Raw genomic sequence first — 17,213 nt, 5'->3', positions numbered from 1 at the left:
GCTATTTAATATTTAAGTTCATTAACAGAGCTGAATACGTAAGTGTGAATATTAAACCTCAGATAATGTGAGTTTGGCAGAGGGTGGCTAAAAAGGCCTGTCACTGAAATGAGAGTGGGATTCTTCAGGGACTTTAGAAGAATCTAAAGTTAGATCTTCCAGAAGAATTGAGTTTCTGATCAATTCACATCAGAAGAATGTGATGTTAGAGCAAGGGAAAAAAAGGAAAAACAAAAACAAATGTCTTCAGGGGATTTTATAGTCTTTCGGCAAAGGACTGACTTTTTTGAGGCAGTTATTGAAGTTAGATAGGGATTCTTGAGGTATCGCGAAAGGGTCTTGTCTTGACAGTGGTTTCCATGAGCCTGGTGAAACTCAAGTGTGCTTGATTTCGTCACCATGATGTGTAATGCCGTGGATGTGAGTTTTCACAACGTCCATATAACCTTAGACTATATTCCGTTTGTTTTAAGCATGTCCTGCTGCAGTGTGTCAGATTTCCACATGGATAGAAGTCATTCCAGTCATGTGATAGTCCAGTTACCAGCTCAGGACTGTAAACTTTCCATGGCATTCTAGCCTTATTAGATTGAATGTTTGTTGGGAGTTGAAAAAGATATTTGTGGGTCCAGACCTTTTCCAATGTGATACTCTAGATAAGAACATGCTTCTGCGAAGCATAAGTGAACTTTCATTTCAGCATCGGAAATGTTGACTGTAGCATCACAGACTTCTAGGCCTTGTGGGAACTTTATTGTTCTTTTTCCTTCCTCAAGCACCTCTGTGATCTACCACAAAGTTGACTTCTGAGTTCTAAAATATCATCTCCATTCCATCTCTTCGTTTAGTAATGCATTCCAGATGAATATGGTGCTATAACTGGAGGTTAGTTTTCTTTTGGAGTCACTGACTGACACTGGCATCTGAAGGTCATTAGGAGCCCAGGCTGTATCAGTTATATTTCATTCTGAATGTGTGTGTGGAATGTACTTGGCCTTGTGTTGTCACCCTGGTGAAAGGACTCCCTGTGCTGATGTTGGCCTAAAAGGTTTATTTTAATGTGAGAGGGGCTATGGTGAGATGTGATTGGAGGAGGCCAGCTGGCCGCCAGGCAAGGTCTCACAGCAGATCAGTCCTGGTGAATGACCACAATTCAGAGGGTGTTCTTCAGCCCTATGGTCATATATTCATCTTTAGCCACGCACTAAGCCCAGAGGCCTTAACTCGTACTTTCCAAACTCACAAGAAGCTGATGTATAAACCAGAAAGCCAGTATATTCACTTAGAGGAGACTATTCTTACGACAAAAAATAATTGAGTCACATTTGTTCATCATTTTCTCCACATCATTTGTCTCTACATGCCATTTTCCCCATTAAAATGTCATTTTCATCACTATTTCAGCATATGCATAATAAGCACACAGTAAATATTTTCTTGAATGCAAAGAAACAGGCATTAACAGATTTAGAGACAAAATACAGTACATGATTCTCAGAAAAATATACCATTCAGTTGATAGGAATAGAAGTACTTACAGGCATTCTGGATTGCTTCAGGCATTCCAGGGTTCTAAATGGCAATGACATTTCAATTTTTCTGAGATTGCAACTTTGTCACCTTGATAACAGTTTTGTGTGTTTCAGTCTGCAATATCTCCCACAAATAGATCATCTGGCTTTTACTGGTTTGGCTCTTTAAGAGCAATCTTCTTTTCTTCTTTTGTAAGAGGAGCCCTTCTATGTGCTCTCCCTAGCACAGCCTACACTCTCCATTCAGGAAGAGGAGTTTTGGTGCCCTGTATCTTAACATCTGACAGGTAGCAAGGAGCAGGGCTAGTGTTCATTCCTTTATGCATTTCTTTGCTGGGAATTTCTGTGATGATTAAGCATTGTTTGCAAACAACCGGGCTAATGTGTCACACATAAAAGTCGTATATTCAAGTGTTCATTGAATTTAATTGAATTTTTTAAAAATACAGACTTAAACTAGATAGGATCAGAATGCCTTGTATTCTATTCCAGTGCATTTGGACTAAACTGCCTGTTTGCCTGCCTTCTTTCCTTCCATAAAACTGTATTGAGTGCCAGCTCCGTATCAGGTGTCGTGACTACAACAGCACATAAGATCAGACTCTAACATCCTCAGACACACCCAGGATGGTGGGAGAGATGTAAAGCAGCCCTACACTACCGTAGAATTGGCTATGAAGTAACAGAGCAGGATCTTGACTCTTCCTGTAAAAGTTAAGGTTAAGTCTGAGAGGATGAAATAGTGGTCATCACACAGAGATGGAGCTTTTCCAGTTGAGGGAAGAGCATGAAACACAACCTGTGAAAAACAGACATATGTAATCCCTGACTTTGGGAGGCCAAGGCAGGTGAATTGCTTGAGCCCAGGAGTTCGAGACCAGTCTGGCCAACATGGCGAAACCCCATCTCTACAAAATACAAAAATTAACCAGGCATGGTGGCGCGAGCCTGTAATCCCAGCTACTTGGGAGGCTGAGATGGGAGAATCGCTTGAGCCTGGGAGGTGGAGGTTGCCAAGATCACGCCACTGTACTCCAACCTGGGCGACAAAGCAGGACTCCATCTCAAAAAAAAAAAAAAAGAGGGAGAGAGAGACACACACAGCTGGAGTATATAGATTGTATATATGAATGTGGGTTGTTTTAGGATAGAAGGCTAGAAACACAAGCAGCCTCCAGACCAGGAAGATCCCTGAATAGCATCAGGAGAAATGTTTATATTATTGCATCAGTAATGGGGACAAGAAACCTAAGAAGGGCCTTGTTGTGATCTGATTTTGAATGCAACAGTATCCATCACACTGGTTCATGGAAGACTGGCCTCTAATGCTTGGCATGCTTGGCCAAAACACAGATCTCTTACTTCCCTTTGTCCCACCTGCATCTCATCTCACTGCACTCTCGCCAGCTACAGTGGTCGTCTTTGATTTCTTAAAGAGGCCAAGTACTTTTCTTACCCTTTGTCGTTGATTGCACAAACATTTTGAATGAACAGCACTGCACGCTCCCTCTGTTTGAAACACGTTTCCACCCCACTCTCTATGTAGCAAGGTGTTTTTCTTTAGGTTTCAACCTAAATGTCACCTCCTAGGAGAGCTTTCCTAGGGCCTCCCACCCTAATACGGGTCATCCTAATTTAATACTCTTATTTCCTTCACAGCAACTAATATTTTATTTGTTCATCTACTTATGTTTTTATTTACATCTACCACCAGAATATAAGCTCCAAGAAGGAGACTGCTCACTGATGTATCCCCAGCACCTTGCACCTGTGTCTGGCACCCAGGTGACGATCATGAAGTGCCTGTTGAGTGAATAAACAACAATAGGACTGAAGGTGGAGAAGTCCTTTAGAAGGGATTGTATTTGTTCAGGTGATAAATGACAAAGGTCAGAACTGAAGCTATGTCTGTAGAAGTGTAGAGAAGAGACCATGTAGGAGGGATATTTGGAGAGAGAATTGCTACAGTTGCTCACATCAGATGCAAGGAGTAATAGAGAAGACATTTGGCTGTACCTTGGGTTTCTGGCTTTAGTAGGAATGTGCATAATGGTGCCCCAAACCAGAAACTGAAAACATAGGTGTAAAAGCAGGGCTTGGAGCATAAAGGTAAATTCTGTTTTGGATGATTTGAGTGTGAGAAGACTGGAAACATCTCAGCTAAAGTGTTCAGTGAGCACCTAAAAATCTACTTTGTGCTAGTGGTAAGTGGATAGGGCTAGGTTAGACATAACATACTCCCAAAACTAACCTTTATCCATTTGTTTCTACCTAAGATAGTGTTTGATAGCTTGTAGAAGAAAGCCAAATCCATATGCCGGCTGAAGTTGAAAACAGTGAATCACTAAAGGAAAAGCCTTGGCTGTAGAGGAAGAAGGTTTCAGGAGGGTCACCATAATACCAAAAGCACTTGCATTTGGTCCAGGAGAGACTCTCAATAAGTGATTTACTTACTTCCTGCTGCTTTTCCATCTGCTAGATAGGATGACTTATGTTTAAAAGCATTTAGCATCCTTGGTCACAGTGACTGCCTGCATGATTGCAAATTAGTGTTTTCATTCCACATTAGTGAGTTCCTCTTATTCTTATCCCAGGGGAGATAGAAAATTGCTGTTGACTCTTCTTGATATAAACGTTTATACGCATTGCAACAGACTAGATGCCAGACACCTCTGGCATTCATTTGGAATTTCCCATACACTCAGAATTCATATTTATAATATTTAAATAACGTCAAGATAAAACATCCTTTATTTAGTTCTTACTAGTTCAGAACATCAGTTTGAGAGATCAGCTGTAACACTGGCTTTCTTTCTGTTTGGGAATCTCAGTTCAAAATGTACAAAAGGGATGTCAGTTATGTACTCAGGCTAAGACCCAGGTCTGAGAATGCCCGCTGGACCTTGTTCCCTTTTGCCTTAATAATTGCCAGAAATCTTTGTCAGAGTTTATGCAAGTTGTCTAAAACATAATGAATTTGACAAGGCATCTGAAATCCAACATAGCTTATCTAGGACTTTCCTGAGGAACAGTCTCAGTCTAGCCTAGAAGAGCATCTGCTCAAAAGGCTTTTGGTCTTCAGAATTTTTTTTATCATACACCTCTAACAGTAAAAAGTTTTAGTGCATGCTTCTCAAGGTCTATTTTCTGAAATATATAAGTATATGACAGAACTAATAGGTATGTTATAAAGTATATGCAAAAATATGAATTAAAATAAGATTAGTAATATTTTTAAATGTCTTACTAATTTTGATGGCTTTGGGTTCTCATGAGCCTGATATCTCAAGGCTCAATATGCAATTACAGTGAGTCCCATTATTAACAATAGTGACGTTAAACCCACATTTTCAATAGCTTTAGTGATAAATTCTATTTATGGGGATCAGTTTCTTGGCAGATGTCATTTGGCTATCCTCGGTTTTACCCGCTTCCGTAACTGCTGAAGAGTCTGTACTAGCAACCAAAGCGTCTGCTCTACCATTTTCCTATTGTTGACGGATTATCTGAAATCTGGGGTTTCACCGCGGGAGGCTTTTGAAGCCAACTTGTTTATTTTGTGAAGTGTAGTTAAAACCAGATTTTAGAATAAGAAAACTTCATTTAATGCCCCCCCCCCCATCACAATATGTTGAAAGCAAAGGAACAAGTGAGGATGCCGTATCTGAAAGAGTTTATCCACCAAAAGTGCCGTGTGATTCTGACCTGCTGACATACAGACTAAATAAATGGGCAGTTTCAATTAACTTATTAAATATAGGTAGAGCTAAATTGTTTTAAATGTTAGGTAAATATAAGTAGTCACTCTAATATTTTCCTTTCGTTTTTCACCTTTTCCTCCCCCCTGCTGCGTCTAAAACACCTAAGCAGTTGGGCTCCCACCTACCCTTTCTAAACCATTCTGCATTCCTTCATTCGCAGAGCTGAGTCCAGAAAGCAGAGCGTGGCATTTCTTTGTACTTTACCTTCAGGCAACTGGCTGAGACCATCCAATCTGCCTGGAATGTAATTTTGGCTTAAAAGAACCAGAACTAATGGACAAACAGAAGCAGCTTAGCCCAAACTGTTTCTCATTCCACTGCCCTCTGGAGAATAGAGGGGATATAGAAGGGGAAGTTTTGTGAATTGTATGCTCTATGCCCTTCTTTGAGGTTTGAACCATGGACAATTTTAATTGTACCTATAAAAGGAGACCTTGGGCAACTTCAGGCATAGTACATGCCTGGACTTAGGCGAGAATTGGGATTTTTGCTTTACGAGATTGAGTGATTATGAAGTTTTGTAATAGATTAGATAAGTATCCTTTTTGCGATTGTCCATTTCTTCCACCTCCCAGGCAGCTCCTGTTCACTGTGTGTTTTATACTTGTCTCGTACTCCATCAGAGCCCAGGTTAACATGACACAGTAACAGGCATTTAGCAATTTGGATAAGATTATAAACTATACTATATTCTCTCTCTCTTTTTTTAATCTGTTTGGATGCAACTTTTGTTTGTGTTTCTTCATGTGCTGTGTGCCTTAGTTTTCCTTTTTGGTCAATTTTGGCATGCAGTGTAAAATTACAATTATTGCTATATATTCAAGAAAATTAGACTTTATGTTACTAGAGATTTTATTTTCTTTTTATTTAAGATAAGATATTTTCAAGTTCCAGGCTTCTTTTTTTTTTTTTTTTTTTTTAAGAAATTCTGTCTGCTGTGACTTAGCTGCAATATTATTTTTGAAGAACTGCAAATAGTTTGTAACAAAGATTAAAGCTTAATCATTTTATTGCATATGTCAAAATAGCATTTAGAAGTGAACTACGTATTAGCATGAATTAAATAATGGTGGAACTATGAATGTATATACTAACTAAATGAAATTTTATTTTATTTTATTTTATTTTATTTTATTTTATTTTTTTTTGAGACGGAGTCTCGCTCTATCGCCCAAGCTGGAGTGCAGTGGCGTGATCTTGGCTCAGTACAGGCTCCACCTCCTGGGTTCACGCCATTCTCCTGCCTCAGCCTCCCTAGTAGCTGGAACTACAGGTGTCCACCACTACGCCCGGCTAATTTTTTGTATTTTTAGTAGAGACAGGGTTTCACCATATTAGCCAGGACGGTCTCGATCTCCTGATCTTGTGATCCGCCCACCTCGGCCTCCCAAAGTGCTGGGATTACAGGCATGAGCCACCACACCTGCCCTTGAAATTTTCATAATGTGGGCTGTGTGTGGTTCCCACTCTGGGATTGCTGATTAATGTAAAAAGCATGTGATGCCATTTAGAGACCAGGATTTCTTTGTAGCCGTTTTTGGGTAGTCTGTTCTTCATTGGTTAATTCACTGAAATTTTTTTTTAGGTGGTAAGGATTTTAGGTGGAATGATTATTTGTAGCCTGACATCTATGAAAGATGAAGGAAGCACAGTCTTGGTCCAGTAAATTACCACTGCCTTGGAGGATAGTTGGGGTGATTGTAGAATTGAGCTTGGGAAACCAAGCAGTGTGACTTTGTGCCTTAGTTTCATCATCTGTAAAACTAGAAACAACAAACGCACCCACCTCATGTGATTAAATACAAAACACTTAGAACAATGCCTGGTACAGAGGAAGCTGCCAATAAATTCTATCAGTTATTAAGTATTAATCCCCAGTAAAGTCTACCTGCTGTCCTCACCCTCTGATGGAGTGGACAGAGATTCTTTTAAGCTGCTACTTAATTGGTGCCCTTAGGCATCTCATTTGGATACTTGCATAGAGTGAGGTTTTGTGCATATCTGGGTTTGCACAGGTGTGCCTGGTGCTTATTGGGGACGGAACCTAGTGTCCAGTAGGAGAAGCGCAAGGTCTAGGTTATAGGAGAACTGTGACCGTTTCGAAGAGGCTTGTTACAGAGCTCTTCAGCAGGAGCAGACACGTCCAGTCCCCTGGCCTAGCCTCTGAGTGGTCCTTCCACGCTCCACACCCCTCTCTGCGGGCTCTCCTTCTTCCCACTTGCAGTTTTTTTCATAGACTTGGTCTTTGCTCTCAGGAATGACCTCATTGTTGGGAGGGAAAACTGTGGGAAGATGTTTCTGCCTTCCCTTTCCTCAACTCTCACATTCTACTACTGCCTCTTCCCGTGAACCCCATGTTCTCGTTTCCTTTGTAGAGGTCAGGGAGCAGATTTGTCAGAGTTTTGTGGGATATAGGTGACATGAGAGTTCCAAAAAACCAAGTCCTTCTATATGTCTTTCCCTGCTCTGTTCTCCTTCTCTTACTGATGGAATTTTTATTGAGTTCTGAAAAATATCAGTATTTTGGGCAAAGCAGCTAAGTTTTATGTTGACTGTTCGAGAGTTAACATTGTAAACAAAATTATTTCTACTAATAGAGTCAAATAACCCTGTCAAGCTTTGCTTTCCTGGCCTGGACTAGACTATATCTAGTCCATTTGCAAAACATTATTACATACCCACTTTGTGCAAGAGGCTTAAGTCAGTCACTTAAGGAAATGAAAAGAGGAATAAAATGGGCTACATACAAATCATTCTCAAAACCACCATCAGCCAAAACCTGGTGAGCTAAACCAACCATACCTGCCTGTGGGATCTCCCACACTTCGGATGACCAGATTCACTTTGGCTCATCTCAACAGACTATGTAAGGTATGCCTTTCTCACCACCGTGTCCCACGCTTCTTGCTCAAAGGTGCTCCTTCAGTCAAAAAGAACAGCTTCCTTAAATAATTCTGCCCATCTTTTTACTAATTAGAAGCCCTTCGAACAGCAAGCACGTTCTGTTTATTTGCGCATGGTACACTTGGAGATAGAAGTGTTCAGGCCTGAGAAATGGCCGGAGAGCTGAGAGAATCCTGCATGTTCTTTCTGCGTAACCCTGGTCTCGTGAAAAACCATCTCTTACCCGGAGAGGGAATTTTCCTCTTGTGTAAGACCCTGACCCTGTGCATGTGCCTACAAAGCAGGCACATAGTTTTTATGTGTGCCTGTTAGTTTGAATTTGTGATACGGATCTGCTTTTTGTCCCTGCTGACGGTTATTATATCTTAATGGGCGAAACACCACTCTAATGATCCTTGTGTATATAATTCGTGTGGTACAGAGCAGGCACCAGAGGACCACATAAAAATGTTTGCCTCAATTTCCCTGCAAAAAAGAAGCCCAGGAACCAGACTTGACCAAGTAACAGATTTTTAAAGGTAAAGGAACCCAATAAAATTACCAGCTTTTCACAGCGTGTGCCTACTTCCTTTTGACATATTGTGAGGTGTAGGTGAAATATTCTAACTGAACTGACAGTGTGAGCCGGACAACTAAGGAGGGAAGGAGATAAAAGTAAAAACCACCAGCAATGATTGATATTGCAGTAGCAATGAGCTGTTGGGGTCTCCCCTTTGTGGACTTGACACTTCACCTTTCTGACACCATCTGCAGGAGTGTTGGTATAATGAGACCTATACAGATGGGAACAAAAGCTGGGATTACTTGGAGTTACTGTATCCGAGCTTTGAGGCTTGCTGGAAAATTGCATAGGCTTGTATTTGTTTATTCAATTTATGAGAGGTGTGCCTGTGTGCACACACATGCGTGGAAGAGACAGAGACAGAAAGTGTTTTTAAAGTATAAAATGGAGGGAGCGATCTGATCCTAGGTGACGCCAGAAATAGTTCAGTTGAATACTGACTTCTTTCCACACTGTGATCATGATGATTACTAATTAATTAGTTAACCAATTAATTGGGCTTATGTAATGGCTAATCAGTTTAATGGTAAGTGCTTGCAAGAATGACTTAATCAGAGGGCATTCATTGATTCTCTAATGCATCGTCCCAGTATTTTGAGAATAGAATTATCAGGTGTGGATTCTGGCTCACTAGGAAGCTAAACTATATGTGGTGACTAAGACATGGGATTATGTACGTGTAAGGCAGTTCTCTTAGGCATCCTAGAACTCGGTAGGCCTTTTTATTTTTATTTTTTTATTTATTTTTTATTTTTTATTTTTTTTTGAGATGGAGTCTCTTTTTTTTTTTTTTTTTTTTTGAGATGGAGTCTTGCTTTGTCGCCCAGGCTGGAGTGCAGTGGCCGGATCTCAGCTCACTGCAAGCTCCGCCTCCCGGGTTTTCGCCATTCTCCTGCCTCAGCCTCCCGAGTAGCTGGGACTACAGGCGCCCGCCACCTCGCCTGGCTATTTTTTTTGTATTTTTTAGTAGAGACGGGGTTTCACTGTGTTAGCCAGGATGGTCTCGATCTCCTGACCTCGTGATCCGCCCGTCTCGGCCTCCCAAAGTGCTGGGATTAGGCCTTTTTATTTTTTAGACTTCTGGCTGATACCCCAACCTTCCCAGGCCAATATTATTCTTATTAGAAATAATACAACTAATTTAATCTCCCTAAGTTCTAGGCTCAGTATCACTCTCTTGATATTGCTAATTCTACCTCTGGATTTTCTTTTACTTTTTAAATTGTATTTTTAAGATCCTTCCTTGGAAGAGGAGAAACTTCAGTGGAATACTTGGCATTGGCCCTAAGTTCATCTCTATCTACTTCTTTTACCTGTCCTTTCCTCTCTACTGCATTCCTTTCCCAGTTCCCTGAGGGGGCAGATCAGTGGTCATGCTCATCTCTTACACTCCCCTGCCTATTTCCCGGGGGGATGGTACAAAGCTCTTCCCCTAAACCTAGGCTCAAAGCCTCAGAGTGGTTTTAGACTCTACTTTCCTCAGTCCCCAGAGCTAAAATTCAGAGGTAGAATTAGCAATATCAAGAGATTGATACTGAGCCTAGAACTTAGGGAGATTAAATTAGTCGTATTTAGCAATGTCACTCTAACAGTGTTCTGTAGTGTCTTTCTTTTTTGCCCTATCCTTTCTGTCCACACTGTTCAGGGTTTTGCTACCTCTTGCCCACTACAATAGATTCTAAACTAGTCTTTTCAAATTTTGACTTTTTGTGTGTGTAATGTAATTTTGTCCAATTTACTCCTCTATTCATAACTGCTCAGCAGCTCCCTCCTGTATAACAAGTGTTTTACAGGTTCATCATGGCGTTCAAAATTCTCCAAGGTTTTCCCCCAAACTATGTTTGGAGTGTGTCTTTCCAGTCACTTTAATTAATTCTCACTTCAAACCAAAATTGAACTACCTGCCATTGCCTAAACATTTTGTGAGCTGGTCTATCATCTGCTTCTTCTAGCTGGAATGTCTTATATCATTCCAGTTTACGTTCACTGGCACTTATTGCATATTTACAGATTGTCATTGCATGGATGGATTTAGCTTAATTGTTGGTGATTAATAGATGAGTGTTTTGAGTGTCTACCTAAAGCAATATAACAGTTGAACTTTTACTCGTAACCTTTCTCCTAAGGAGATACAGCTGTTTAAAACTTTCTTGAATAAGGAAAGATATTTTCCTTATTCATTCCCTAATAATGAGAAAACTCATTTTTGAAGTTAATTATTTTTATGAGGGAATATTCAGGCAAGTCGTGTAATCTACACCGAGTGTATGAGTTAGGGGCACAATTACGTAACTGCTGGCCAAACCTTGATTTTTGGACAGGGTCAAATTGCGAAGAAGCAAACAACCATCATCCAGATACGTGCCTTATAAGGCTGTGCGCCTTTAGAGGTGCTCTGGTTTCCTTTGAAGACCGCATGTTCTCTTTGTCAAGAAGCTTTTCCTCCCATCAGCAGAAGGACTCACTCTTCAGGAGTCCTGTGATATAATCATACCCACAAACATTTACGTTCTACCTGCTGCACCCCTGGTACCACGCTGGGAGACAGTTATCAAGATGCATAAGAAATCAACTGCCGACTGCAAGGCTTTCACAATCTCGTGGGGGAAGGAAACTGTTATGCAGCATACCATCATACAGATTCTTAAAGTATACCATTTTCATCTTATGTAAAATATGACAGAGGTGCCATGGCAGAGGAAAAGACTGAGGACCTAATGATCTGAGGGTCAAAGGATGTCCTTCCAGGGCTTTGACCTCTGTGCCTTGGAGAGATGAAGAAAGGGAGGAAGCCATGGCATGTTCAGGAATGGGGAATGACACAGTGTGACTGGAACCCTAGGTGCATGGAGAACATGGTAGGAGATGAGATTGGAAGTGTAATTGAGGCCAGGCAGGGAATGAGCTTAACAGCCAGGCCAAGGAGTTCGGACTTCGCTGAGTGTTTAAAGGAAGGTACTGGAGGTATTTTAAGCATCACAGTAAAACTTTGAAATCCATGTTTTTAAAAAATAACCTAGGTACAGTGAAGGATAGATTGATGAGAAAGATTGAAATTAGAGATAAAAATATGATAATACAGACTTGGAGGTATCTGGCATTTCCCTTAAGACACTTGATCTGTTATTTTTGTAATTAGAGTTCTGTGTCATAGACCTTTCCTGTTAATAATGCTTTCTGAAATTAGGTCTTGAGTAGGATTTTAAAGGACTGCAAGGGTTTCACAGTAACTGCGATCAGAAACACCTAAGAATTCTGGAAAGTTGCATTTACAGCACAAATCACTCAGTAGTTGTAGTTTTCTTTCTCTAACTCTTTCCAGATGTTAAAGGGGATGAGGCATTAACAAGCATTAAAACACATTTACAATGTGTGTATTTGAAATCATGATAGTAATAGCTCATACATACCATTTTGGGCATATACCATGTTCTACATGCTATGCTAAGCATACATCTTACCTCACTTAATATTTTCAGTAAGTGGTATTAGAGCTGTTTTGTAGATACACCGAAGCTCAGAAAGTTTAACACATCAGGATCACACAATGAGTAAATTTTGCTCTATCCATGATAGTCACCTTGATTTTTTTTTTCTGTATCTTGAATGTGCTCCTTCTGAAAAAGAAACTTGTCTTTGCAGTTACCTCTCCCTGAGACGTTATTCTCCAAGATAGCCACAAAACTGACCTCTGCAGGTCTTCCCTTAAATGTCACCTCCCAAAGAAGCCTTCCTTGGTCCTCCTGTCTAATGTTGTACATTTCTCTGTTTTACTTTCTTCATAGTAAATTGTTATCTGAAATTATGTATTTACTTGTTTATTTTCTGTCTCCAGTCTAGGATGTAAATTTCATGAGATGAAGTACTTTGCACTTCTAACTTAAAAATCCACAGTATTTTAGAACAGTTTCTGGAGTATCCTGTACATATTCAACAAATATTTATTCAAGGGCTGGATGAGGGGAATGAATGAATCCATGTCTTCAGAGCCCATGGTGGTTCTCAGTCCCAGCCTCTCTGGCTGTTATTTTTCTGCTGTGAACACACTGGAAGGGGCACAGCTGACGATATAATCTGAGGAACTGTGTACCTGGGCCCCAGACTGATTAACTTTTAAAAACTGAATATTTACTTACTAGGAAAAGAAACTCACAGGTCATTCTCTTTCTCATTAGTTAAGATTATTTGATTATATCTAAGCTTGTAATATATAGTTACCCTGGATGCATGATTAGTTAACACGTAAACATTTTTGATAGATTATTGTTTAGAATTTGACCTTTTCTTGTGCACTCATGTTGGTTGATTTTTGTAAGAGAATACTGAGATTTACATAAAGTAGACATTGTTTCTGGCTATTTTGATTTTCAAAGCATTATTCATTTAAAAATGCATGTTCTGTCTGACAAATTAGTGGATTTATATTATCTCCACACACAAAATAACAGTCTTGAGAAGGCAAATTCTTTCTTTCTGTCCTTAAACTGCATTTTTCTTTGGTGGTTTCAGATTGGCCTTGGTGGATATGTGACATTCCTTTGTCTTGGTGGAATCTGAGGTGGCTTAGTTTGTCTCTAGCATGTTAACCTCCTCTTTTCTCTCTGTTCCACGTACTTAGGAATAGCTTGCTGATTAACCCTTAGGAATAGCTTGCTGATTAACCCCTAAGTTTGAGAAGGTGGCCTGCAAAGGAATTTTAAGTACATTTCTTGGTGTTCTGTGAGATTCCATGATCTGAGCTCACTTAATTAGCTTCGTTAAAATTGTATGAAAGGGTTCATGTGATTCTAAACCACAGAAGAAGCAAAATACCTCAGAAACAACCTGCCCCTTACCTTGATCTCCACCTTTCCAAAAACCATGGTGTAATGCAAATGAACGGAATAAATAGTTGACGAGCAAAATTTTAAGGCATTCTAAGTATCACTGGTTGGTTTAATAAAATTAATTAGCCTGCCACGGAGAAAATTTATTAGCCTGCTGGTTAATTTCACAATGTAAAGTGAGGGAAGGGAGGTAGGTTTGAGGGAACAAACCCTATTAGTTTTGAATAATTATTTAAAGATGTGGACCTGCTTATTTCAAACACTTTGGTAGCCAAATCCATTAGGGATTTTAAGTCTCAATTTTTGCATCGCAGTATCTATGGGAAGGTACTGCTCTAGATGAAATCATAAGCATATTAGTTAACGACTAAATTAATCTTAAATAATACAGAACAAGTAGAATCCTAATAAAACCATGGGAATGAGAGCCTGCCTGAAGACTGGCTCATGGGAGGTTTCCATAATCTTAATTTGCTATTGATGCAATTATTGCTTTTTCTTGTCTTTTTAATCCAAACAAGATGTTGGCAGTAGCCACGGAAAGGTCCCTGAAATCACATGCCTGAATTCATTTAATTTGCCAACATTGTCTTTTTTCTCTTTCTTTCTTTCTGGTAATGGGCAGGAGTCAGTTCTGGTGCATTAGGTGCTAAATCTCTTCAATTACCATCGGGAAGAAAGATTTAAAATTGTGCTTGAAACCTACAAACTGATTTGGTTTTAAAGCACAAACGCTTCTCCTGTGGAGCCTAAATTAAACTGCAGAAAGGACTCAGAGCCTGAGGAATTAAACGAGGCAGAGCCAAGACTCAGGCCAATGATAGGAACCATTTTGGTTTCTTTCATTTGAGACCCCTGGTGCGAGAGGAAGGGGAGCAGAAACAAGCTGAGAGGCACAGCTTGTGTAAGAAAGTGCAATACCCTATTAATTGCTTGGAAGGTGGATGTGGAGTAAACATTGGTGCAGGGGACCTAATCAAATCCCTTATCCTCTTTTCTTTTTGGGTGCTCGGCAGCCATTTTCAATGTGGATGACTCCGTGGTTGATCTGGAGACCCTGGCAGCCTTATATGAAAACGTGAGTGTCAAAGACTTACAGAGCTAGCGTTTCCATATTTATCTTCCACCCGAGAAATGACTGAGCCGTTCACGTTCTTTGGTAATAAGGGTTTTGACATAGCCTGGAAGAGATTAAGGCATAGAAACACAGGCCTGAATGGGAGTGGATGTGAGGAGCACTGGATTTCTAACTCCCACTGTGGTATCTGGACTAGCAGATCTCATTGCACACTTGCAAGGCAGGGCATCTAAGGTGGACACCACTTATGTGCCCTGGAACCCAGTCTTATCACTTGCCGGCTGAATGAATGAAGGTAAGCTGCCTACTGAAATGATAGTGTGCACCGGTGTCTACTTCTGAGGAATGGGGACTGCTAACACCAGCTTGATGGATTGCTGTTAGTCCAGATGAGCTGATGATACTGAATGTGGGAAGGTGTGTAGAATGGTGGGTGTGTGTTCTGGATTTAGAGTGAGATAGTCTTAGGTTTGAGGTCCAGCTGTGTCTACCATTGCCTGCCAAGTGACCTTGGGCCAGTTACTTAAACTCCTTAATCCCGTTGTGATCATCAGTACAGCAGGGATTATAGTAGGCTCTCAATTTTTTTTTTTAAATCAAATGAGGATTTAATATATGTAGCAGCAGCAATGTATTTTGAAAGTCAACAGGACTGTACACATATAAGGTCTTTTGATTTGGGTTTTAAGTGGACATAACCAGCAGAATTGTCAGGTTCACTTGAGAAGACAACACAGGAGAGTCAGAATTCCCATGGTTGTTCATTGTTTTGGTTCACTGACTGTTAGGCTACAAAAACATAGATTGAACCACATTCTCTTAAGTAATGGTATTTCCCAGGAAGCTGTCTAGGGCTCTGTAGTATGCTGTGGTCACTCAGTTCAAAAGATGATTCGTTTCATATTTATGTCCCCTGGGACCTTAAGTTTCTTACGGAAGATTTCCGTAGTCTAATAGTCTAGGCCTGGTGGCATCACCAATTCCTTGCTCATTTTCACATCTTTTATATGTATCAGGAGCTACTTACTCTACAAGTGGGTGGGAACTTCTCACGTTTCCATTAGTAAAGCTTTCATTAATAAACCAGAAAGTACACAAACACCAGGCCATTGGGAGCTAATTATGCACTTGAATACTTGGAGGTCAGCAAGGTATAGTGGCAGAAAGAGGGATTTCCACATCCGAGGCTCTTTGACAGTTACTTAGTACAAGCCTCAGTGGAATAATCTGTAAATTGAGGATCTAGTGGTTCAAGTTAGAGGAATTTGTCAAAGGCAGTACCTTCCAGATGCTTCGTGTTGTTACCATGAGCTCAGGACTGTGCACATGGTTGCCACTTGTTAGCTCTCAGCAGAGATAAGCTGCATACGGCTGACATAGTTGGATAAATTGAGAAAGCAGGTGACTAAATGCCAGAATAAATGGTACAGATGATGAGTGCTCACGAAATTTGGAAAAAGGGACGATGGTGACTAGAAATGAAAGAGCCGCGAGTTCATGTAATTGGGGGCTGTTCTAAGGGTAAGGAAGCAAAGTCTAAGAACGATTTTCCTCCAGCCTCCTTACAGGGGAAGAGACAGGGGATTCGAAAGTAGAACTCAAGTAGCCGTACTTCTGTGTCCAGCTGCATGCACTTGTTAGGACTATTTGCATTGAATCTGAAACTTGAGCGTGCATCAGAATCACCCAGTGGGTTTGCACCTCCCCTGCCCCCACCTACACCCGCAGTTCTTGTGTCTAGGATGGGCCAATAATTTGCATTTCTAACAAGTGACAGGTGGTGGTGTTGATGCTGCTGGTCTAGGAACCACACGTTGAGACCCACTGCCATAGCCAGAGTCTCACTGCCCATTTTTTTGGTTTTGTTTTCTGTTTTGCTACAGAGAGCCCAAGAGGATGAGCTGGTTAAAATAAGAAAGTATTATGAGACATCCAAAGAAGAAGAACTGAAGCTGCTGGATAAACCTGAGCAGTAAGGATACTTAACACTTTTCTGTTAGGCCAAAAGGAGAACTGCAATTTCTGTCTTCTTGTCTCCCAGCTCAGAATAAGCAAATCTCAACTGTGCAGCCAGCTAGATCACAACACCGTCATTCCTGTGACCTATTGCATACAGCAGGATGACCCTGCTGCCGGGAAAAGCAGCGCTGAGATTTGTGCTGTTGGACAGTGTGTCTCACCCCCTCCCCCACCCCACGAGACTCCCCTTTCTTGTTCTAACAACTTGTTAATTCCTCCTAGACTAAACATTTTGACCAAAAGGGTAACTGAGGAAGGAGGAAGGCATTGTTCTGTTTAAGGTTCTGCTGATGTAGCTATGAAGATGATATCAGAGTCACAGAATTCAAATTTATTTTCCTAAAGGTCATATCCAGTAAATGCAGCCTGAATGTGCCAGCTTTTCCCCAAACTTCTTCACCTGCTCTGCCCAAATGTGGCTTTTTCTCACCCTCACTCTGTACTCTTCTCTCCAGTCACTGTCTATAGCTGCTTGCTCTGTCGTTTGCGATGCCGTTCCATAGGCTTTGAAGACCCAGAACTCTGGGGTGT

At 40.7% G+C, this 17,213-nt stretch overlaps 1 protein-coding gene across 4 annotated transcripts in view; it reads left to right on the top strand.

Annotated features, from left to right (window-relative positions):
* FMN1 (formin 1) overlaps positions 1-17,213 on the top strand; it is a 386,235-nt gene that overhangs the window by 227,339 nt on the left and 141,683 nt on the right. For all 4 annotated transcript variants that reach the window (XM_073012011.1, XM_038009790.2, XM_038009795.2 and 1 more), the window contains 2 exons: positions 14,602-14,663; positions 16,547-16,635. In XM_073012011.1, the coding sequence (XP_072868112.1) occupies positions 14,602-14,663; positions 16,547-16,635 (151 nt within the window). The remainder of the gene's footprint in view (positions 1-14,601; positions 14,664-16,546; positions 16,636-17,213) is intronic.

Source organism: Chlorocebus sabaeus, chromosome 26 (assembly GCF_047675955.1).
Source record: "Chlorocebus sabaeus isolate Y175 chromosome 26, mChlSab1.0.hap1, whole genome shotgun sequence".
NCBI lineage: Eukaryota > Metazoa > Chordata > Mammalia > Primates > Cercopithecidae > Chlorocebus > Chlorocebus sabaeus.
This window is presented reverse-complemented; position numbering and strand designations above follow the sequence as displayed.